Source organism: Melanostigma gelatinosum, assembly GCF_949748355.1.
Source record: "Melanostigma gelatinosum genome assembly, chromosome: 1".
NCBI classification, from domain to species: Eukaryota; Metazoa; Chordata; class Actinopteri; order Perciformes; family Zoarcidae; genus Melanostigma; species Melanostigma gelatinosum.
This window is the reverse complement of record NC_136634.1, coordinates 21,286,748-21,309,247: the sequence shown is the minus strand read 5'-3', so window position 1 is coordinate 21,309,247 and position 22,500 is coordinate 21,286,748. Positions and strand designations below refer to the sequence as shown.

General features: G+C 40.9%; 4 protein-coding genes across 6 annotated transcripts in view; 1 reads left to right on the top strand and 3 right to left on the bottom strand.

Annotated features, from left to right (window-relative positions):
• The window catches only part of b3gnt9 (UDP-GlcNAc:betaGal beta-1,3-N-acetylglucosaminyltransferase 9), a 5,716-nt gene extending 2,454 nt beyond the window's left edge, over nucleotides 1-3,262 (bottom strand). For 2 of the 3 annotated variants that reach the window (XR_013771976.1, XM_079268377.1), the window contains exons 1-4: nucleotides 3,101-3,262; nucleotides 1,877-2,260; nucleotides 1,659-1,778; nucleotides 619-1,026 (exon numbers count right to left, since the gene is read on the bottom strand). Coding sequence is in view for 2 of the 3 variants with exons in the window: in XM_079268377.1 (XP_079124503.1) it covers nucleotides 619-1,026; nucleotides 1,659-1,778; nucleotides 1,877-1,972 (624 nt within the window). In the remaining variant the exon portion in view is untranslated. The remainder of the gene's footprint in view (nucleotides 1-618; nucleotides 1,027-1,658; nucleotides 1,779-1,876; nucleotides 2,261-3,100) is intronic. The other variant, XM_079268378.1, reaches the window with a different exon arrangement.
• Nucleotides 3,263-4,553: 1,291 nt separating this feature from the next.
• bbs2 (Bardet-Biedl syndrome 2) lies at nucleotides 4,554-14,876 on the bottom strand. The gene is made up of 18 exons (XM_079268366.1): nucleotides 14,771-14,876; nucleotides 14,057-14,191; nucleotides 13,447-13,674; nucleotides 11,782-11,907; nucleotides 11,486-11,548; nucleotides 11,239-11,316; nucleotides 10,951-11,055; nucleotides 10,401-10,487; nucleotides 10,159-10,294; nucleotides 9,447-9,586; nucleotides 9,099-9,228; nucleotides 8,816-8,987; nucleotides 8,577-8,706; nucleotides 8,330-8,446; nucleotides 7,750-7,887; nucleotides 7,386-7,498; nucleotides 6,386-6,534; nucleotides 4,554-5,527 (listed from the first exon to the last, which is right to left on the bottom strand). Exons 2-18 carry the CDS (start codon nucleotides 14,171-14,173, stop codon nucleotides 5,421-5,423), a joined length of 2,136 nt encoding a protein of 711 aa, XP_079124492.1. The 5' UTR covers nucleotides 14,174-14,191; nucleotides 14,771-14,876; the 3' UTR covers nucleotides 4,554-5,420.
• A 4,044-nt stretch (nucleotides 14,877-18,920) lies between these two features.
• LOC306777409 (histone H2B-like) lies at nucleotides 18,921-19,295 on the top strand (the record flags this gene model as incomplete). Its single annotated transcript, XM_079268499.1, has 1 exon — nucleotides 18,921-19,295. One exon carries the CDS (start codon nucleotides 18,921-18,923, stop codon nucleotides 19,293-19,295), a length of 375 nt encoding a protein of 124 aa, XP_079124625.1.
• A 2,737-nt stretch (nucleotides 19,296-22,032) lies between these two features.
• The window catches only part of LOC306777381 (uncharacterized protein), a 1,467-nt gene continuing 999 nt past the window's right edge, over nucleotides 22,033-22,500 (bottom strand). Inside the window, exon 1 of the mRNA XM_079268464.1 lies at nucleotides 22,033-22,500. This exon is cut by the window's right edge and continues 999 nt beyond it. The gene's annotated coding sequence lies outside the window, so the exon portion shown is untranslated.

The following is a 22,500-nucleotide window of genomic DNA, read 5'->3' as shown; positions in this document are numbered from 1 at the left end:
CAGTAAAATGGCAACAGCTGGGCTCATCAGCAGCACTGGCAGCATATGGGGCTTGTATGCCAGTGATCTGTTAAAACAACCTCTATAAACAGATGCCTGCATATGTCTGCTGGCTACACTGGAACCCTGAAAATATTGGGCATAGGAAGCGTCGTCAGAAAGCAGATGGTTTCTGAGATTGAACTTGTATTAATTGATTTTTTTTTACCCACATGTCTACTTGTCAAATGTAAGTCCAATATTCACTCTCCTCTTATCTCTAGTTTTAGTCTCCACCAACTCCTGAAGGAAATATCGGGCTCTTTAGCTGCTAAATGCTCCACTGTGTTCACCAGCTAGTTGCTAACTCGATCCATCTGCAGATTAGTGCTGTGCAGGTAGAGTCCAGTGGGTTTATCAGAACTGTTTAACAGAAAACAGCTGCTGGCTGCTGTTATGAACGACACTGAGAACAGTGAGAGTGAACCAAATAGCAAAGAAAACAAAAGCAACAAGCTTTCATACACAAAATAGCTTGTGTGAAAAATACAGCCCAACTTATGTACTGAGTCACAGCACATTTGACCATTTACAAATCAGTGTTTGGCAATGTCCAACATACAACATGTCTTATTTTACCTGACGTTTATCAAAATCTGCAGGGATAGATTTCACCGCAATGAGCATGTAGAGAGCAGTGGTAGACCCTTTACTTCCTCCTTCTCCTGCTTCCCCCTCTGCTCCTCCAATGTGACATTTCTCCGGCTGGTCTATGAGCAGCTTAAAGTTTCTGTTGTCCTTTTCTCTCAGATAGCCCTCAAAGTCAAATGGTGGCAACGTAGGCAGGGGCTTGCCAACGGTCTTAGTTGGGACAGCATTTTTCCGTTGAGACTTGGATTTCCCCTTAGATTTGACCTGATGTTTGGACTTGGGCTGCCGAGGTTTGGACTTGAGCTGAGGAGGTTTCAACTTGGACACAGGAGGTTGGGACTTGGACTGGGGTTTGCACGGAGGCAGCTGTGTCTCTGAAGGGCTGGATGGGATCTGCTAATTAGGAAAAATGATGTGAGACAGAAGTTGGAGGACATTTTCTATAGCAAGAACATGCGATCTTAAAGTTGTATGTGCAAAAGAAGTATAAAAACTAAAAATCTAAAATGACATTGAAAACGAGCATCATAATTTCTGTCCATACTGCTTCATGTTTACCTCTTCCAGGTTGTGTTGGACCATCTGTGGATCAGTACAGATGGACATTCACGCAAACATAAATGCATACTGTGTGTACCGTACATACATTGATGCACTCTATTATGCAGTATGTGTATCCACACAGCACATACTGTGCAGTGCTCTCACACTGGTTGTGAATTTCAGCTCAGCAGCAGACACTGTGAAAATGTCTCCACACGCTCTGTGAGCACAAAGAGCATCGCATGTGGGATGTGAACTTCCCAAATATATAAATGAGGACAAGACGAACAAATGATGACCTTCTTGCAGCACCTTCGGGTCAGCACGTCACACTCAGCCCTGCTGTTTGGTGCTAGATATGAAGTCTTATCTTTTCGTGCACCCATTATCATTTTATCCATTTTACATTATGAAGATACTTGGATTCTGATACCTACATGCAAACAGGCACACAGATTTATAACTTAAACCAGATCAGCTCATACCCCTGGAGACTCCTGGCCTGCTTTGGCTTTGCTAGTGCCAAGCAATGTCCTGCTGGAGCTGGTAGAGCCATGGATCGCCAGCTTCCACACAGGTCTGTCCCACCCAGAGGAGAGCACAACCTGGAAACATGGATGGGATTTGATTGGACATGTTTAAATACTTAAGTACTTTTTTTTAAAACTACCCCTTCATATGCTGTGATTGGTTCTATCCTTACCTGATGGGCATAGAGCAGCAGACAGAATAGCACCAGTAGCAGCATCGTGCACAGCACATCTCCCTTGACATGGAGGATTCTCCTGATGGTCCCCATCTTCCTCGGTTCCTTCTGAAGATGCTGACTTCAGTTAAGTATTGAACGGGCATGCAGTGGAATGGGGCTGGCGCAGTTCATACTGCTTTGCAGACAGCAGTGGAGCCTGATACAGACCAGACTTGGGTTTGCAGGAAACTCTGCAGACTTCGAAGAAAAGATGTGGTGACTTTTCTTCCTGTTCCCTGCTGCACCTCAAACTTCACAGTTTGTCTGTAAAAACTCATATCACCATCTTGTCTGGCTCCATCCTCCCCTTCTCCTCAGGCACCCAAGGGTGGGGGCATCCTGGACAACAACAATAACACATTTCCATAGACTGATGATCCCTGTTGCATAGAATATATTGTTACTTGTCCCTTGCCCCATTTGTCTGCTCTAAGGACGATGTGCTGAGGTTATTGTGAAGCTCTCTCTCATCTTGTTTCATACAATAAATGATCCTCATTTGTTAATGATATCAATCAGCAGATTATTTTTGATGCTCCTGTGGCAAAAAAAAGCAAATTTGATTCACTGGAGAAATATACTGTATCATCTACTTTCCCCTTCACTTTTATTAACGTGCTTACTTATTTTTCAGAAAGATGTTTTTGTCATTTGTACGTCACAAGGTGTCCTGGCATCCAGTTAAAACTGGCTAAATGTGACTGAATTCTGAGCTCCGAACATAACTTGCTTCACATGACCTCGAAGTACGGTAGTAACCAGGACAAAACAAATAATCATAAAATAATCCAAGACGTTATTGTTGGCTGATAAATAGCAGAAAGTATGTTCTTGATTTCCATTATTCATAACTCCGTTCAGAAGGGGGAGTGTCCGTGTCTTATGTAAGTGAGCATAACCAACTCTGTCTAAGAACACTGTGTCCAATCGTTCATACCATTGGCAGACATTCCTTAAAAACGCAGTTATAACCGTGACTGTCTAATCTCAGCTATTTATCTCAGAGCGCAAATTCCACACAAGCATGGCCAACAGCGTCGCAAAACTTCTCGCCTATAATTTCTCGACAAATAGGACTATATTCCGCATGTTTTACAGAAGCAACCAGAAGTCTGCCTGGTTGTATAACTACAATTGTTGTGAAATGTTCCCCGATCCATGCAAGTCATTCAAACTTACCAGACGAGACGGAGGAGGACGTCGAACTGAAAACATCTGTGCAACTGCACCACAGGCTCCACTCTGCGCACCGACACACAAAAAGACTGATTTCAAAGACAAACACCCAATGAGAGAAGATGAGCGACTGTATGCATGCGTGTGTGCGCGCGTGTGTGTGTGTGTGTGTGTAGAAGGGAGGTTAGAAAAGTTACCTGGCTTTGAGCCCGTCAGCTGCTGGCTGCGCTCATAGTTGCCTTCAAGTACTGTAGGGAATAGTCAATATTCACAATCAACGAAATAACTGCAAGTGTAGACAGTTATAAACTAATTTTTTAATAATAATATAATAAATTACTTTCTTGGTGTAGAATCAACTCATCACAAAATAATGAACACTGCTTGTTGTCAGTTTTAGGTTGTATTGTCTTTTTTTTTTTAATCGAGAGACAAAATGACCATAATGAGACCTTAATTACTACAAAAAAACGGTAAAACATCCACAGACAAAAAAAACAAATACAAAAATATCCTAAACAAAGCGATAACAAGAAGAGGTGATACAACTATAAAGTCTGTCCAAAGTAGGTTATCAGAATGTCTTGGAATTTAAGAGCCAGTCATCAGATGAACAAGCCAACCAAGAGAACCTGAACGCAACACCATCATCCTTTAGCCTGACCACGTGACTTAAACAAGGCCAGAGCGACTTCAAGCCAGATGCCAACACAGCAACTAGGGAGGACAAAGGGAGAAATAGACGAGAGGACTAAATAAAAGTGCAGAGTGTGGATCTCTGAAGTTATGATAATTAGACATGTCTTTTTCTAGTTTAGGTCTACAAGGAAGTCAGAGATCAACGCCAGCTAAATATTTCATACTAGGCCAAGCTACCCAGTCATATGGGAGAGACACAGCACGAGAGCAGTAATTTACGACTAGAGACTGGATCTTTACTGAACCACATGTAGCGCCTATAGAATACAGTGTGTGTGGGAACATGTGTGCATCCAATCAGAACGATACCAAAAGTAGGAAAGTTGAGGTTGGACAAGCAGAAAGTCCTTACTGCTGGATGTAGTGTGTGGATGGTACAGTTTAACTGACAAATACACAATTAAAATAAAATGGAAGACCCTTGGAAATATGCAGCATGGTTTAAATGTATGTTCAAAAATGGGAAGCCACATTTTCCCAATTAATTATAATTGTCCCTCTCAATTTTTTCCTGTTATACAAGCAACGACCACTTGGTGGGTCACTTATTTAAATTTCATGCCGTGCAGCCAAACTTTGTTCAAACCTGCTGAACCTTAAATTCTAGCAGAGATCACAACGTTTCCAAAGACAGCAAATACGTACATACTTTTAAAACAAAAGTTTATTTAATAATAGTTTCTGCCAAATACACAATTATACATTTGCAATCTCTGTGTACAATCTACAAAAGGTAAACAAGTGAAACACACAGCGCTGGTCCTCTAACATCCGTTCATTTAAAATAGTTTTCTTGCACAACAGCTGGGAGCAGAGACCTGAGCCGTCACACAGAACCATAAGGGCCACTAGTGATTTCAATGAAGCTGCTCTCTGTCTCGCTCCAGCTGTGTTCTCTCTAAACATCACTGTGTCAGCTGAATCAAACATTCAGGCTGCCGATCCAGCAGATACTCATTTTCCTACAAACCCTCGTGTTTTAGTGGAAACACATTCTTTCCTGAAGTTTAAAGGTTTTCATGACAGATGTGCAACGCTACCTGGAAAACGTCTACATTCAAAGGGCATTCCACTTAACTCCACTGATGCTGTCAGACAGTGTATGCGAGAGTATAACTGAAGAAAAGACTGTTTTGTTTTGCTTTGCGTGAGTTTCAGACAGCAGTCAGATGAATGCATTAAAACGAATTCCTCTGAAGCGTCATTGAATATCTTTCTTCCATTGCTTCTGAGAAACAGTCTGAGGGAAGCACTCCACTACCTCTTTTCTTCCAGCTGAACTCTCCAAACTATCTAGCTGAGCTTTAACTGCACTAAATCAAGCTCCTTCAAGCGCACTAAGCCTGTAGTCAGCATTTTATCTCTGTGAGCCAGGAGAGTTTCAAGTCTTCACATACAGTAAAAAGGTATTATGGAGCTCGTACCAAATGTTGCTGCCAGGCAAAAAGATAGATTAAGGCTCCAAACAGCGTCCCTTCTCATGTCCTCGTCTCATCATTCTGGGGGGGAAAATCCTTGCTGGTGCCATGCTTGAAATAGGTCAAGTTCAACATTACAGTGCTGAGTAGTTGTGCTTGCACTTTCAATCTATTTGTCCATTCGTGCACCACCACCCCTTCCACCCTCAGGAGGATGCAGTGCCAGCTTTCATGATCTTGAAGAGTGCGTTGATGTTATTGCTCTTGATGGCGTCTCGGCAGGCAGAGATCACTTGGTTCTTGGGTTTACCGACTGGAGGTAAGGAGGAAGAGCGACAGACAGATTAATATGAGGAGACAAGACAGGTATGCGACTTGTAACGACACAGAGGATGAAACAGATGCTTTTAAGCTTCTGAGCTTTGTTCGTTGCCATTTGATAGTGAAATCAGTATTTAAATGGCTGTTTAGTTTTCTTCTTAAGGATCCCCCTATATACTCTGATATTATTGATGAATACATACATACATACATATATGTACATATAGTTGGCTTTTCATGTTGCATTACTGCCATGAACAAAATAAATACCACCGTTTTTGCTTGTCAAGGGATGTTTGGTGTTTTGTGGCTAAATGTTTATAACCATTAAGTGATGACAGCTACAGTTCAGAGCCAAATCTGAAGAAGCCAGCACAAAAATGACAGCATGTGGTCGTGAGTGTTGTTTCCCTGCTAAGTCAAAACTCTCCTCATCCCAGATATGCTACATATTGCATGCTTCCAAAAAAAAAAAAAAAAAAAGTTAGGAGAGACTGAAACAGAGGGTTTCCAGTCTGGTATCTAGGGTGAGCCGTACTCAAGTACTCTGCAAAGCATTTGTAGTCCCTCACCGACATCAGCAACGCATTGAATATGTCCAATCGACACTAGAAAGAACCAACATCTGGACCAGCAACACGCATGCACTCCATCCAAAAACCTACCCAGGTACAATAATATTGATTGTACTTAGGCTTGACTCAGCCCACATGCAGTTGTTCAGGAATTGTGGTTGTTACAGTGTGTCATACATATGTACTCACACACACGCACATACACACACACACCTACACACACACACACACACACACACACACACACACACACACACACACACACACACACACACCTCGGAGTCTACCAGCCCGCTGTATGGCCTGGTTGACAGACTTGAGGCAGGCAAGTAATGCATTGTGGTTGTTAGAGCGGATTTTATACTCGTTGACCAGATCCCTGTTTAGATCGTACAGCTCTCTGTAACGCTTCTTCATAGTTGTCCTGCAGAGAGCGAGGGAGAAAAACAGAGAGAGCGTACGGGGAGAAGAGGAAGAGAAACAGTCCTGTGGTTAAACAGAAAATATCTTATCAATACACATATATATATATATATATATATATATATATATATATATATATATATATACGGTGAAATATACACTCAGTTTTTGTTGAAACTGTCTTAGAGAGGTGTTGATTCAATTTGGGGCTCACTCTGAAGTGTTGTGGTGCAGTTGGATTGTAAAGTATTATACTGAAAGGCATTTCTAATATTTTGTCTGTCGCATTTATATCAATGAGGGTGCTTTAAATATTAGAAGCACCTTTCATTACAACAGCACCACAAACTGCAGCCTCCAAAATGTCCATGAAGTTGTATTCAGAAGGATGTAATGTCGGACTGTTGTATTAGACTGTACGAGTTTTAGCTAGGTGTACCTAATTAATCAGCAACTGTGTATTTGTCCTTCATGTTTTAAATACAATCGTTCTTTTGTTTCAGAAACCACCAGTGAAGAGTGTTTGCACTACAGTAGACCTTTTTCCCAGCAGACATTTTGAATTGTCATGGTAACATTTAAGGGAAAGTAAGCCAATTTTAGACTGCCTTTCTATTGTTGCAACGCTGGAGGTAGGCGAGGGTCTGCTGATGGCTTTTTCTCTTTGCTGGCTTTAAACAAGCATGCACAGTACCACAGCTCGGGAAGTGGCTGACCTAAATTGCATGCAACCATAAAAAAATGTTATCAACGTAAATGTTTCCTAAAGAAATCATACATCACATTTAGTATTTGACAATGATTATAAATGGGACCAGTTCAATTTGCTGTACGTCTGTCGTGGTTACTCACATTTCACCCATAAGGCGAGCATCCTCTGCTTGCACCAGCATGTTCCTGATGTAGTTGGAGTGGTCGGCCATGGCTGCAGTTAACTTCTGATGGACGGAGTGGAACTCATCCACCTGCATCGCAGATATTCAAGACTCATTATGAAACCACAGCAACAGCTACATTCTCTCTCCGGACGAATAAAGATTTCATTTCTCATGAGCTCAGCCCTGACAAGCCTTTTACACAAAGTTGTAATCACAATGCACATGTACAGGTCAATGTACATCTGGGGATGGATGGACGGTATGTCTTAGAATACTAGTGGAATATACAACATGAAATGTTTTTGACAGTAGAGGTGTCAATGTCATTAGAGCCAGACCTCAGTGAGTGTGGTGTGTAGCTCCTCAAAGTATCCGGGGAAGTCTGCTTCTGCTGACAATTCCTCTATTGCCAGGAAGGAGGCCAGTGATTGGATCAGATCTCCTGCCAGGTCAATGTCATCGGTTCTCAGCGTGATCTGATTGGGCAAATTAAGGATTAATTAAGCATCTGATTTTAGCTTATTTAAAAAAAGGAAATGTCAGTAGCTATTGTAACTTGATGCAAATTAACCTGAATGTTTTGCTCACTCTTGGTAAGGTCTAATTATTTATACGGTCACAATTTTCTCTTTATGAGCAAAAAACAAAAACAAAGTATGCACAACACAAACCTCACTAATGTAATTCATTTAATTGAATTGAATTGACTTTGTACAATATAAATAAACAAGTCACATTGATGTTGTTGGTAATAACGAATCACAGTGATTTCATGTTTCAATGTTTATGTTTTGAGCTGCAAAGCTCAAGCACTTGATTCTCTTGTTGATGCAAAGTTAAAACTGGCAGAAAAAAGTGCACAGAAGTGTAATGTGTAAGAGTGATATGGCTGAACTTATAGTTGTTGTGTGTTTGTACCTGTCCATTCCTGGCCATACTGATGGACAACAGTCCCCCTCTTAGAGAATTAAAAGTGATGTCAGGGCTGTCTACTCCTTCTGGAAGCAAGAAGTTCTGATTCAGCCACATCACCACCTACACACACACACACACGCGCACACACACACAGATGTAAACAATTGCATACATTACTATAAGATCGTAATTAGCAAACATATATTGGGACGTTATTGCCTTGGACATGCTGTGGGACTGATCAGCCTACCCTCTGTGGTCGGTCGTTGATGCTGAAGGTGACCCTTCCAGTGGGCGGAGCAGCTGAGGAGTCAACTGTGATGTCATACATGGAGAAACGAGGCAGCTGACGAGTGATTTCAAACACGTGGAATTGGGTGCTGGAGAAGACAAAAAGAATGAAGTGCAGTGAAGGTGGTTAATTACATGGTGAGAAAAATGCAATTAATACACGACAGCACATGTACTTTACTTACTCACACATCCTACCTAGTTTTCCCTCCAACGAAGGCTTTAATGTGCAGATCTACTGGTATATCCTTTGGGGGGACAATGGGCACTCGGACACAGCCCGAGAGGTTCTGAGCGCTGGGGTGCACGACGTGACTCTCCCCCTCAAATATCCCCTCTGCGAAGATTAGCACTGCACGAATGATGGTTTCTGGAGAGGATAAAGGAGAGATTCAGGGACGTGGGACTATAGAGTATTTGCCCTGTCCTTGACATGCTGGAAATTCTCAGCTAATACACAAATTCTGCTAATACACTCTACCATTTGGTGTTGAAATGCTGAGCTCTACATGAGCTTTCTGAGCCTCTGTAGCAGGCCTCACTGACAGCGCTGTCTGGAGCTGAGTGTTGGCTGGTATGACACCCACCCCACTGTTTGTCTCTGACACACCCTGAAACAACAGCACAGTTTGTGTGGATGTTAAGCATATACAACAATGTACAGCCACATGTCAATTAAGAATCCTGTGATTATCTGTGTGAAGTCTGCCATCTCTGAAACAAACAGCGATGCAGAGAATTATGACAAAAATGAAATGACAAAGGGAAGAAAAATGTGAAAAGGGGATTTTACTCATCTCTGTGTTTGTACGATAATACATAAATGTACCTTGGCATTCTCTTCATAGTTGCGTAGCTCCAGCAGCAGATTCTGTCTGCGTTGGCTGAGCTCTCTAATGAGGTCCTGTTCAGCACTGGAGTCCATGAGATTCCCTTTAAGGTCTTTACTGGCTGGCAGATAACCACGGACTACAAGATACACACATTTACAACACTGATGACATTCCTATTCAACCCTAAATGGTCAGATCTCACAAACCACGTTCAGCATGTTTGGATGCTATGTCTGAATTAAGCTTACGGTACAGTTGAAGCTCATGGTAATGTGGTTATTTGTTTTTAGGTATCTCTACATGAACTGAAGTAGTCAGGAAGTGGAAATAATGATCTGCTAGTTGCACGAGATCAAATAGATCAGAGTCACAAATGCACCGCAGATAAGATTCAATAAAATGTCATTGAAATCAGGTGACAGCACTACAATATTTAGTAATTTGGGTTACCTTAGTATGTGAACACACACACTCACACACACTAACTCTCCTCCTTCTGACAGTTGGTAGGGAGTTAGTGGTATATTAGCGCTGATAAGAAAGGGCACAAACAATCACAGAGCAAGAAATTGTGTTTGTTTTCCCCAAAAAAGAATATAGTGACAGAAAGCATTCATCCATTCACACAGGATGGCCTAAATCCAACCATTTCCAACACGTCTTCATACATGCATATGTGGGCAGAAACCATACAGGCAGACAACATACCTTCTCCCTCTGTGGAGGCGCAGATAAGTTGTATCTGTCCATCCAACCTGTAGTCTCCCTCCACCACTCCGGCCACAGAAGAGGAAAAGTTGTCTTTAAAAATGACCTCGCCTGTGCGGTCACTACGAGCATCAATCTGAAATAAAAGGAGAACGTGATCCACACTGAAGACGAACTAAAGACAGTGTGGAAATGAAAGACTTGTTGTGTGAAATGCCAGGCCCGCTAGGTTGTGAGCTGACCTTTCCATTGGACCAGCCAGTGATAAGCTCCACCACCCCGTCAGCATTCAGGTCAAAGGCATGGATGCTCATTGCGTGATTCTTGGACTGATTGGAGAGGAAATGGAGACACATTACATTTAAAGTCAAAAGGCCCTTAGTGGGTGAGTCAGTTCAAATTTCTAACAGCATCAAATGATTAAGGACATACAACATGATAGGGTTGTTCTATAGACATAGAATAAACAGAACTAAGGCTTTCAGAGGGAAAGGCTGATGGAAACAATGATAACAACGACACCCACTAAGTGCCAAAGATCACCATTGTCAACATTGTGTTGAAGAACTCTACAGCGGTCATGGTCTTGAGACCGGTCTCAAGACTACCTGTTGATGGTCTCAGTCAGACTCGTTTTGGTCTTGTCTCTGTCTCGATACACTCTGGCTTTTGTCATGACTTGGTCTCGGTTTAGGTGGTCTTGACTACAACACTAGTTGCTAATACCTATTTTTTTCCGATAAGGTTAGCCCCTCTATTCCAAGACGACACTATCAGAAATGATTACGGTACCTTAATCCTCCAGTAGCGGGCGCTGCGGTCATAAACTCCCACAGTGCCATTGGCCAGGGCATAGCCAAACCTGCTGTCATGCATATGGCACAGTGACGTTACTGTCTGTAGGGAGCAGGACAGAGGGGAAACTAGTAACAGTGCACTGGTGATTTCAAGTGTTATTGTGCGACTGTCTCCGGTACAAAACACTATTTAAAATAAAAAACAACAACAACACACTTGTTAGTTTTGATGGATTTTTCTGGAGAGTCTTTTAAAAAAGTGAAACACATTGCATCAGTTTACCTCGTTCTCACTCATCTCAGACACAAGCTCGTCCTCTTTGAATACTCTGATGTCAAAGTCCTCTGAGCCGACCAGAAGCTGGAAACACAATAGCTCTCAATATGAATTAATCTTTCATTGAACTCATGTCTACAGTTCAGACACAACTGTTAACATTTTCAAAGTAGAGAGCTATAGAACACGAGGAGGAAGATGTGGGACAAAGCTCTGTGATCAGACGCAGCATCAGCACAGCTTCAGGACTTACCTCATTTTTTCCATCGCCAGTAAAGTCACATAGTACCAGAGACCTGACATTATCGCCAGTCACCTAAAAACAAGAAACTTCATTATTACATTTATTTAGTTGATTCAGACAAATAATTATTAATCTTGGCTGGGTCTGCAGAGATTTAACACATGGAAATGTGCTGTTAATCAAACTGGTTACATTTTGGTGAGGTGTCACTGTCTCATAAGTTGTGCGTTGCTGTTCAATGAAACCAACTTCTTGAATGTAAGACAGACTGTGCCGATATTAAAATGTTGCCTTGGTGTTCTTACTGTCCAAAAGTGGTCATTGCCAGCATGGTCAAAGCCTTGTAAAGCGCAGTTCCCTCCAATGATGGCCAGAGGACTCGGTTTGTCCCCGAGGTTCCCCAACACAATAGCATTGGCCCCATCCGTCACCTACACCCCCCACACACAGAGAGAACAGACACAAGGCCCTTTAAAAATGGAGTACTGTACAACATGTCGACAGCCAGGCTCGTCTCCAGAGTGTAAAGCACTGCTGCTTGTTGTCATTTTGTAAGTATTCAGTTTGACACAGAAACAGCATAGATGCTAATATGTTATGAGATGATATTTTTTCCAATACATTTTTTCTATGGCAGATTTTTTAATTCAAACCTCATTTATATATATTTGGCTTAACATGTTATATTTCATGTTCGTACTGTACTATCTTAGAGCCGTGTCTCATAGACTGACACCTACCAAAGCCCAGTAATCACAAATCACAGTCGCTTTCCTGCGACCATTGTAACATGGTTGTGTATGTTGCAACACTTGTGAGATTATCTGGTTTACTAACTTGGCAATTTGGCCAGACATTTCCTTTTTTGTAGCAGCAAGGTTGAGGCCATTGAGATAATTATATGAGGTTCCCTCATCCGTCCTAACTTTCTTGGGACCGCTACTGGGACAGTATCTTCACCGTTGACGCTGTCTGAGCTAGCCATGTCATTATTGTGCTTTAAAATGATGCTCCCTCATCATCAGTAGCCTCAGGTACAGCAGCTGTCATCAAAACTCTCAAATGTCAAAGAAAATACTGCTCTGCACTGTTCCTACACCATCACGTTTATCACGTTACTGTGAGAGAAAACACATACTAACAAACTGTTTCCCTTGTTGCGTCTGTACTCTAGTAAGAGTGAGACAACAGTGACATCGTGGGGCCAGATTGGACAACACAACAGTACCTGTGTGTCGTGAATACAAATGTTACACTCGTGCATCGCTTGGGACTCTATCAACCTTTTTACAAAATGATAACAATGCTTTCTATGAATTCATTCCATCCTCCATCAAATATTATGTAGCAACAAGTACGATGGGATTTTATTGAGGACTGAAATATTGGAACTTGGTTATTTATTATCTGGTTTGATTACACCTGATTTTATCATTTGAAAATATTCTCTTTTATTACGTAGTATTATTTTAAAGAACCGCTGTCTCACATTCAACATGTGGAATTAATCATGTTTATGCATGAGTGCATGTATGATCTATGATCTTAAGTGTTATAAGCATGTATTTGCACTGTGACGCTGGAAAGAGTGTTGTGTGATGCAGCGGCTTGGAGCCAGAGACTAACTTCCCCGTGGGACGATAAAATATACATTATCTTTTATGGTTTTTGACACCCGGTCACTATTAAAAGCAAATATGTATACCAGGGATTTGAGTCCTTTAATGTAGTGGTCAGTGTTGTCTCGGGTTGCTAAAGAAACTTAAAAAGCACCTTTCAAATCACAGTGACAAAGCTCTTTACAATAAAAACAGAACATGTACACACACAACAACACACCTGTGTTTATCTACCTGTAACCTCTATGCATTTAACCAATATACACTTTGCATTGTCTTAGACTTCATTCCTGGAGAGAGACACCACTTCAACCAAATGTTTTCCCTCCACCTATTCTCAGTTCCACTCACCTCTCTGTAGAAAATATCAGCATTGTCATGGACATCATAGGCCAGCAGGTTGGTCTGGGATCCCACCAATAGCGTGTCCCCCGTGGTGTTTGGTCCCAGTGTTCCTGCCGTCAGACATGTGACTGCCTGGTTAATGTTGAGGAGTGAGATGTCAGAGTCTTGGGCGCTCTGGCTCAGGCGGTGGGCCACAGGTCTCTGACCACGAGCATGAGGGTTATGGATAAAAACCTTACAGAGAGAAACAGAGGCAGAAAAGTAAGAAAGGTATAATCGAAAGTGTTGTAATGAGCGTAAGTCTAAGAGACATATGGTGAAGTACTCTTTAAGTTGTTGCCTGGGTCCAGACCTTTGAATCGACCCTCTCAATGCTGTCTGATATCAGGCAAGTACAGTGGGCCAGCACAGAAACAATGTGGAAGTAAAAGTTCAGAATATGGTCCCTCGCTTTCCACAATGTTATAACGAGGCCACGAAAAGGCATTTGTAGAAAATACAAAGATGAAAGAATTTGCATGGACTCAGGCAGCAGCCATGCTATGTAATACAGTTTCTGCTCATTACAAATTCAGCTAAATGATGTTGGAACAGAGAACATGTTTATTCCCCTCACCTTTCCAGCCTGTGTGGCTGCAGTAAGGCATGGGTGGACTCCATCAAACTTCCCAACAGTCACCATGCGAGGGTTAATCTTGTGGTTGAGCTTCAGTGTGAATATCGGAACCAACATGGTGAACTACTGTATATCCTGACAAGAGTCCAGAGGAGGGAGACAGACATACACAGACAGACAGACAGACAGACAGACAGATGCACTTTATTATTTATCTTCTTTTCGGTTAGCAATATGGAGAATCAAGCGCATGAGCTAAATAGGTTGCATGGTGCATATACGATCCTGTCACGACGATGCGTGTTTTTGCTCCACTAATGTAATTACAGGCTTTACCATCGGACACCCAGCAGAGAACTCCGTTGCCTAGCAACAAAGAGTGGCAAGCTAAAGCTTTTCATCTGCTAATCTCCTGTCTGTTAAAGAATCTCAATTATACAAAAATTATAACAAAGTCACCACGTGTGACTTTATAACAAATTGTAAGATCCATTTCAATCGCAAATACAATTTTAATCCTTGGCAGGAAATTAAAATGGCCAATATTTGCCTTCATTGCCTTGCAAGCCTAGCAAAGTACCTAACTCGCTAGCGGCAAACGTTAACGTCGCTGGCTTCAATGTTACCGGAAACCACTCGACCTGTTACGATAGTAAAACAAACGAAGATCACTTGGGAAACCGTAACGTTGTTTATTTGAGCAAACAAACTCACCTTACCCCCTCTTCAGCTGCTGGATTTTGGTTCAAATGAGCTCACGAGCTATAAATAGTTAGCTGGATAGCACGACCACTCTACGATAGTTGACAGTCGATTCCCTGCTAACGACTACTTCCTCTCTCCCGCTTTCAAAATAAAAGATTGTGGTCAACCATGTGAGAGAGCCGTGGTGGTATGCAATAGCCTCATGTTACATGAACTCAGTTACAGTACTTACTGAGGCACTTGTACCTCACTGGAACCTCCAGGCAGATAAACTGATGCAGCTGCTCACATTTAGATAGACATATGTATACTTTGTTCATCCCCAGGGGGAAATTTGTTTGTAGCAGCAGCAAACGAAGTTACAGAGTAAACATAAAAATATGAAAGATGAACAATATATAAAATACAATAAGATAACAGAGCAGAATATAAGAAAATAAAAAATGCACCGTATATACAATAAAATAGAATGGTGTAAGTTCACGAACTAGGTAAAAACAGTAGTGCAAGGATCACCAACAGGAAAACAACAGTTGGCAGTGTTGTAGTCAATTGAAGGATGATCTGTCCAAAGGTGATTTATTGTACAGTCTAATAGCAGAGGGCAGGAATGTTCTCCTGTATCGGTCCTTGTTGCAATGCCTTGTGGCAATTTTTAAATCCTCTGGCACAACACCTGTTTTCAAAGACAAGGTGAAAATGTGAACAAGTGGCTGCAATATTGACTGTTTCACCTGTTTGACAAGTGTTTTGAGATCATCAATTATATCACTTATTTCTTAAGTGATATAGGCATAAAGGCATAAGGCATAAGGCATAAAATTTGAGACAATAGGGACATTTGTTGGAATAAAATCCAGTGGATTCCCATGACAAGCCGGAACATTGTTAGCAAATTCATGACCAATATTTACAAAGAATTCATTCAAATTTTGAGCGATATCAAATGGCTCCTCCAAATGGATATCAAATGGAGCCTCCAAACCTCACCTACTGACCGCCGTGGACAGCACTGATCAGCAGCTTTTCCCACAAATTTCTCTCTAAAAGTGATTTAAAATGCATCAGAGCTCCATCAAAAGTCGTTTTCCAACTGGTCCACATGTTTCTTCAGAGTCTCGATGTAAAAACAACCATCTGATGTTGATCAGTGTTTAATAAACTGAAGTTATTCCGGGAGCAGCAAACACACTGATGATGGTCGAGGCTTATGGTGCAGTTCAGCCAGACTTCCTATCAGAGCTGCTCACTGTGAACATGTCCTCTGCTGATAATAACTTTTAATATAAATAGTTATACTATTGGTGATCAAACATACTCACAAATAAAAGTCACTTGTTTTGGGAAGCATGAGTGGCTTTAAATGTTACAGTAACAATGTTTCACTGGTAGTTGATGTTCTGCTGATGATTAAAGTGAGCACTGATGGAGATTTTTATTTTGATGAATAAAACGAATTATTATTATTATTAATAGCATTATTAATAGTATTCTAAGTATGATTATCATTATAATGGTTATAACATTCAATACCATTCAGGGGCTCCTCGCGTGATCCCATTGATGACCATGAGCTTTAAGTTGTGCTGTGGAAACAACAAATACAAATAAGACACTGTCACAACAATAACAACGCATCTGGTAAACTAACGTTACAATTTACATTTCTCTGGTAGATCAACTGTGAACAGCACATAAAACATCAGATCAATTAAATGTCTTTTGGATTCAACAACAGAACATATTTTAATTAAAATACTTGAATCAGTTAAATCAATTGAGCAGCTCATTACTATTTTTGTTATTGTGACAAATACGTCTCATTGTTTTTTCTGAGACAATCAGAAGTTTAAAAGCCTGATCTGATGTATCTGTCACAATATTTTCCTAACCTTTTAGACATTAATTAGTTTGATATACCTGGTTAGAATAGTTTAGATATAATGTAGGACGTGTTATCAAAGCATTAGAATTATTAAATGTGTTGAAACTTACCTTCAGCAACAAAAACAAGCTTTTTGAAATTAGCTAGTTCTGTCAAATGTGATGACCAGCCAGGCAGCCATTTTGGAAGTGATGTCATTGATACACAAATTAACTCACAGTCACATGACCTCACCAGGATGTTCAGTATGTGTCACTTAAGAACTAAAAGTCAATTACACAACTTTGTAAGGAACTTTACAGGTTATAAATGTCTGACTGCTGTGTCATCGTGGCTCATTATTTAAGCAGTTTTCCCCCAAATTTCATGTTAAACTAACGAGAATATTAGACCCACACTTCGTATAATTTTATTTTTCCAGATGATGGTTCACAGAAATAAATTAGTCGAAGCATCTACAAGTTTTATTATTTGATAGCAGTGATATCAGCAAAGACTTGAACCTGATCTATATCCTTAACATCTGCACCAGAATGTATGAAGCAGCGTTCACTTCTCTTGAACTAATGATTGTGAGGAATTTAAGTATTAAAAGCATCCTAAGCATGTTTAATAGCACCCCTAGTGGTGGATATTATATGTTACAGTATATTTACTTATATAAGTGTTAAACCATAAAAGCACTGTATGCATTGAACACTGCAAGTAGTCAATGAACTTGAATTATTGAACTGTGAAAGAGATTAGATTGATGTTAAGTGAGGGACTTTCAGGTCGCAACCATTCAAGGACATGAGTAGAGTCTGCTGCAACGAAGGACGGCCGAGCGAGGATATGTGTGTATGCTGCTTTAAGGAAGGAAGAGGACTGACGAGCGGGTCAAAGGCCAAGGAGGGGCTTATCGGATTACAGCCAATCACTGAGCTGATAGACATTTTCAGACACAGAAAATGACTGTGAGCCGGACATGTTTGGTTTGTTTCATGAAACATTATATTATTAATAGTGTGATTCGCTTTGTAACCGTTTTTGCGTTAGTAGGATAATAAATCATTTTGAGTCTGACTAAAACCAGCTCTTCTGTTTTTGGAGGTGGTTGAGGAGCACATGGCGTGGGGGGAGGGCGGATTCTCTCTTCGAACAATTCTGTTGCCCTAAAATGATGCTGTAAAAGACACGTTTCAAGCAACATGTGCATTATTAACAGGAAGTCAGCTATATTGACTAAATGTGTGGCCATATCATTTTATTTTTCTGTCTGAGGACGTGATAGAAGACAAAGGCGGGGCTTTTCTTCTTCTTTGGTTTTAACTGAAGGGTGATAATTACACTCGTTAGCGCCACCTGATGTCTCCTACTGCTTGTTGCTGAAAGTCAAGCAATAAAGTTGTGTACTCAAAGATGTACTTTTATAATTACTGAAGTACAATATCGAGGACAATCATGATGTGAGTCTGTGTAGACATATCAGCAGATATTAATTTGGTGTTCTCTCTGTATTATAGCCTCTTTGAGTCTCACTGTATGTATTTCTCTCTATTTCTCTTCTCATTAATCATGAAGTGGAGAAACATTTACAAAGTGTGGTTTAGCTTGATTTCTGGTCTGTGTGAGTTTGAATTAATACAACTATATGAAAACAAATAAGAAGACTTTCACGGGCCAACTCAAAGTGAACCATGTTAACACCGTGTGTTAAGCCTTTATTTACAGAAATAAATATGATGAATACATACAAATAGTTCGGTGTTTAAGACCACTGGCAGTTTATTCACGTTCAATTGTGTGAATGTGGCAAAAATAGTTTCATCACCATCATATATTATGTTCATTCAAAGAGACAACAACCCGTCACCGTTGGCAATGAAATCCTCTGTTCTCGGCACCCTCCAACAATGCTTCTACATAAAGGCAGTTTAGTGCAGTACAAAACCTTTCATGTCTCATAATTACACTGTTAGAATAAGCTGCAACTTTTTTGCCTTACTTACTGTTCTTGTCAGACAATAAATCATTTCTCCCCCATTTGTTCCCTCTAGATTGATGTAAACCTGTATGTTTTATAACTTTGTCTCAGCGACAGTAATTTAGTCACTCAAACACTAAAGACATCTGCTCACAGGAACGGTTAGGTATTTGACACATGCTCAGTCCCGCTCAGAAGACAGCCAATCCTCTGCAAGCAACAGCACAGTGTAATTTGCATCAAGTTGATATATATAGACCGCCCTGTGCTGCTAAAAACATCTTTCGACTCCGAAAAAATTCAGAATCATGCCTGAAGTCACCGCGAAAACGCCCAAGAAGGGCTCCAAGAAAGCCGTCTCTATGACCGCAGCCAAGACCGGCAAGAAGAGGCGTAAGAGCAGGAAGGAGAGCTACGCCATCTACGTGTACAAGGTGATGAAGCAGGTCCATCCTGATACCGGCATCTCCTCCAAGGCCATGGGCATCATGAACTGCTTTGTGAGCGACATCTTTGAGCGCATCGCCGGTGAGGCCTCTCGTCTGGCTCACTACAACAAGCGCTCCACCATCACTTCCAGGGAGATCCAGACCGCTGTCCGCCTGCTGCTGCCCGGTGAGCTGGCCAAGCACGCGGTGTCTGAGGGAACCAAGGCCGTGACCAAGTACACCAGCTCCAAGTAAACACCTGATGGAGGCTAACAACACAAAGGCTCTTTTAAGAGCCACCCACTTCATCTGAAGAGGTTTCCTCTGAATACCAAACGTGATTAATAGCTGCTGTTTAGCAAAGGAATAGTTATATTTTAGAGTTTATCTAATGTATCAATATACATTAGCCATTTAGCAGACTCTTTTAGCCAAAGCAATTTACAATTCAGATATCACATTTCTACACCGTAGGCTGTCATGTACACATCGACATGTGGCTAGTGGCTCAGGATCGAACCACCGATCCTCTGATTGAAGGTCGACCCTGCTATCCACTTAGCCACAGTCACCCACAGTAGTAATGAACTCTCATCCAGTGCATCTGTCCAATCTGTATTTGTATTTTGTTGTTGTTGTGCTTGTTAAAGCATCTCTCAGGGCTCTCCTTGAATTGAGTACAACACAGTTGTCAAATCAAATAGTTTATTTATAAAGCACATTTAAAAACACCCAGAGTTTACCATAAAGTTAAATAAGACTAAGTCAAGCTGACTCCCTGTGATGTGACCTGAAGCCTGATTTAAATGTTCCATTATGTTGTTCCTGTCTAAAAGGACAAGAGCCGAGAGTAGAAATAATGGGATGTACTGCTGGTTGTCTAAGCAGGAGGGAACCGAACAAACAATGATACTTTGTCATATGTTTTTTTTTTTTTACCTTGTTCCTACATAGTTTCCTCATAGCACAGGTGTCGTTGAATTGTAGGTTTAGGTTTTCTGATTTTAAGTTGAGCAGCAGAGTCCAAAATAAGATAATAGGAAGCAGCACAAGCATCAGCGTATTTGCTAGCTGTACAAGGGTTTACTGTGCGGAAGCAAGTAAGTGAGGTTTGGGAACAATATGAAGCATGGTGGAACACCCGACTCATATATGATCTGAGAACCCCATTCAAAATGAAGGACTTATTCAAGAGACCTCACATTTAGAAGAGCAGGATTACACAGGGTGTGGAGGCTAAGGACTCATTACGTGGACAGCTGATAAAAGCAGACTATCCCCTGGTTTAAAAGTGGGTTGAAATCAATTTGTGGAGGGCGATTGTTGGAGAAATGTATATCATTTCTTGCCACATGAACTTCATGTGGGAGGTTGGGAGCGCGTGCAGTAGACATGGGAGCTTGACCAGGATTTTAGTGCGTTAAGGAATTATGGAATCCCCAACTATCAGGGTAGTCGGTGAGGAGAAGTTGAGCGTGGGCTGTTCTAACATATTTATACTTTAGGCTATGTGAACATTTCACATAGCATCTGCATAAGCATATGTATGCTGATAGCATCAATGTATTATGTTGGGTGATGGCACAACCTCATTAATCAAGTGTGTTTCGAAAATCCTCACCATATTGAATTGGAACTGCTGTCCAGTGGATTGCAATGAAAGTGTCAAATGTAACACAAGTTAATAGCTTTGTGTAAACGGTGTGCTGCAACACACTGTTGGCTGAGTCATGTATGTCTCTTGTATGTCCTGGATCGTTCACTTTGAACAACAGAGGTTTAAATGCAGGGCTTTTTCCCAAGGGGCCACATGATAAACGGGGACTGTTGTGGAGGGCCGGACCAATAGACTGAACTCAATCCTGCTCAATACTATTCCACCTCTTAAAGCAGTATGTTGTATGGTTTTTATAAACTGTGAGTGGACGAACATGACCTGTTGTGCAGCAGTGGGTCTCTGAGACCACATGAGATGTGGTCTTCAAGCTCCCACACCAGCAGAGCAGTTTTAATGCAAAAATAGAGATTTAAAACATCTTCTTTCCTCTTACAGAGGGGTTTGTTGTTCTAATTCTCACTTTGAGTGTGAGAGGCCTCAGGTTCAAATTGGGATTATATATATATATCTAGCTATATATATATCTCTAGCTATCTATCTATATATATATATCTAGCTATATAGCTATCTATCTAGCTATATAGCTATCTATCTAGCTATATAGCTATCTATCTATCTATCTAGCTATCTAGCTAGCTATCTAGCTATCTAGCTAGCTATCTAGCTAGCTATGTAGCTAGATAGCTAGCTATGTAGCTAGCTAGCTATCTATCTAGCTAGATAGCTATCTAGCTAGATAGCTATCTATCTAGCTATCTATCTAGCTATCTAGCTAGATAGCTATCTATCTAGCTAGCTATCTAGCTATCTAGCTAGATAGCTATCTATCTAGCTAGCTATCTAGCTATCTAGCTAGATAGCTATCTATCTAGCTAGCTATCTAGCTATCTAGCTAGATAGCTATCTATCTAGCTAGCTATCTATCTAGCTATCTAGCTAGATAGCTATCTAGCTAGCTAGATAGCTATCTATCTAGCTAGATAGCTAGATAGCTATCTATCTAGCTAGATAGCTAGCTAGCTAGATAGATAGCTATCTAGCTAGATAGCTAGATAGATAGCTATCTAGCTAGATAGCTAGATAGATAGCTATCTAGATAGCTAGCTAGATAGCTAGATAGCTAGCTAGATAGCTAGCTAGCTAGATAGCTATCTATCTAGCTATCTAGCTAGATAGCTATCTATCTAGCTAGCTATCTAGCTAGATAGATAGCTAGAGACACAAAACAGTAAAGGGCAGAGTAATATATATATTCATTTACAGTCTAAACAGTATGGAATGAATATAGAAAGAAAGGGGTAAACATTTATAGACAAGATATGTACATTATCAGCAGTATTAACAAGAGAGTTTTAAGTGTGTTAAGGTCACAAGGACTTTTAGTTTCCCAGTTCCACAACAAGGAGAGCCCTGAGTTGCTACAAACAAAATAAAAATACAGATTGGACAGATGCACTGGATGAGAGTGCATTACTACTGTGGGCGACTGTGGCTAAGTGGATAGCAGGGCCGACCTGCAATCAGAGGATCGGTGGTTCGGTCCGGCTCCACGAGCCGCATGTCGATGTGTACATGCGCAGGACACTTCGTACGGTGTAGAAATGTGATATCATCCGACTTGTAAATTGCTTTGGATAAAAGAGTCTGTTAAATGATTAATCTATATAAATAGCTTAGATAACTGCATACAATATAACCATTTGACTCATATGCTAAACAGCATTATTATATTAATCACTTTTGGTATTCACAGGAAACGTCTTCAGATGAAGTGGGTGGCTCTTAAAAGAGCCGTTGTGTTGTTGGTCTACATGTTTCAGCTTTGCTGCACATTAATCATGT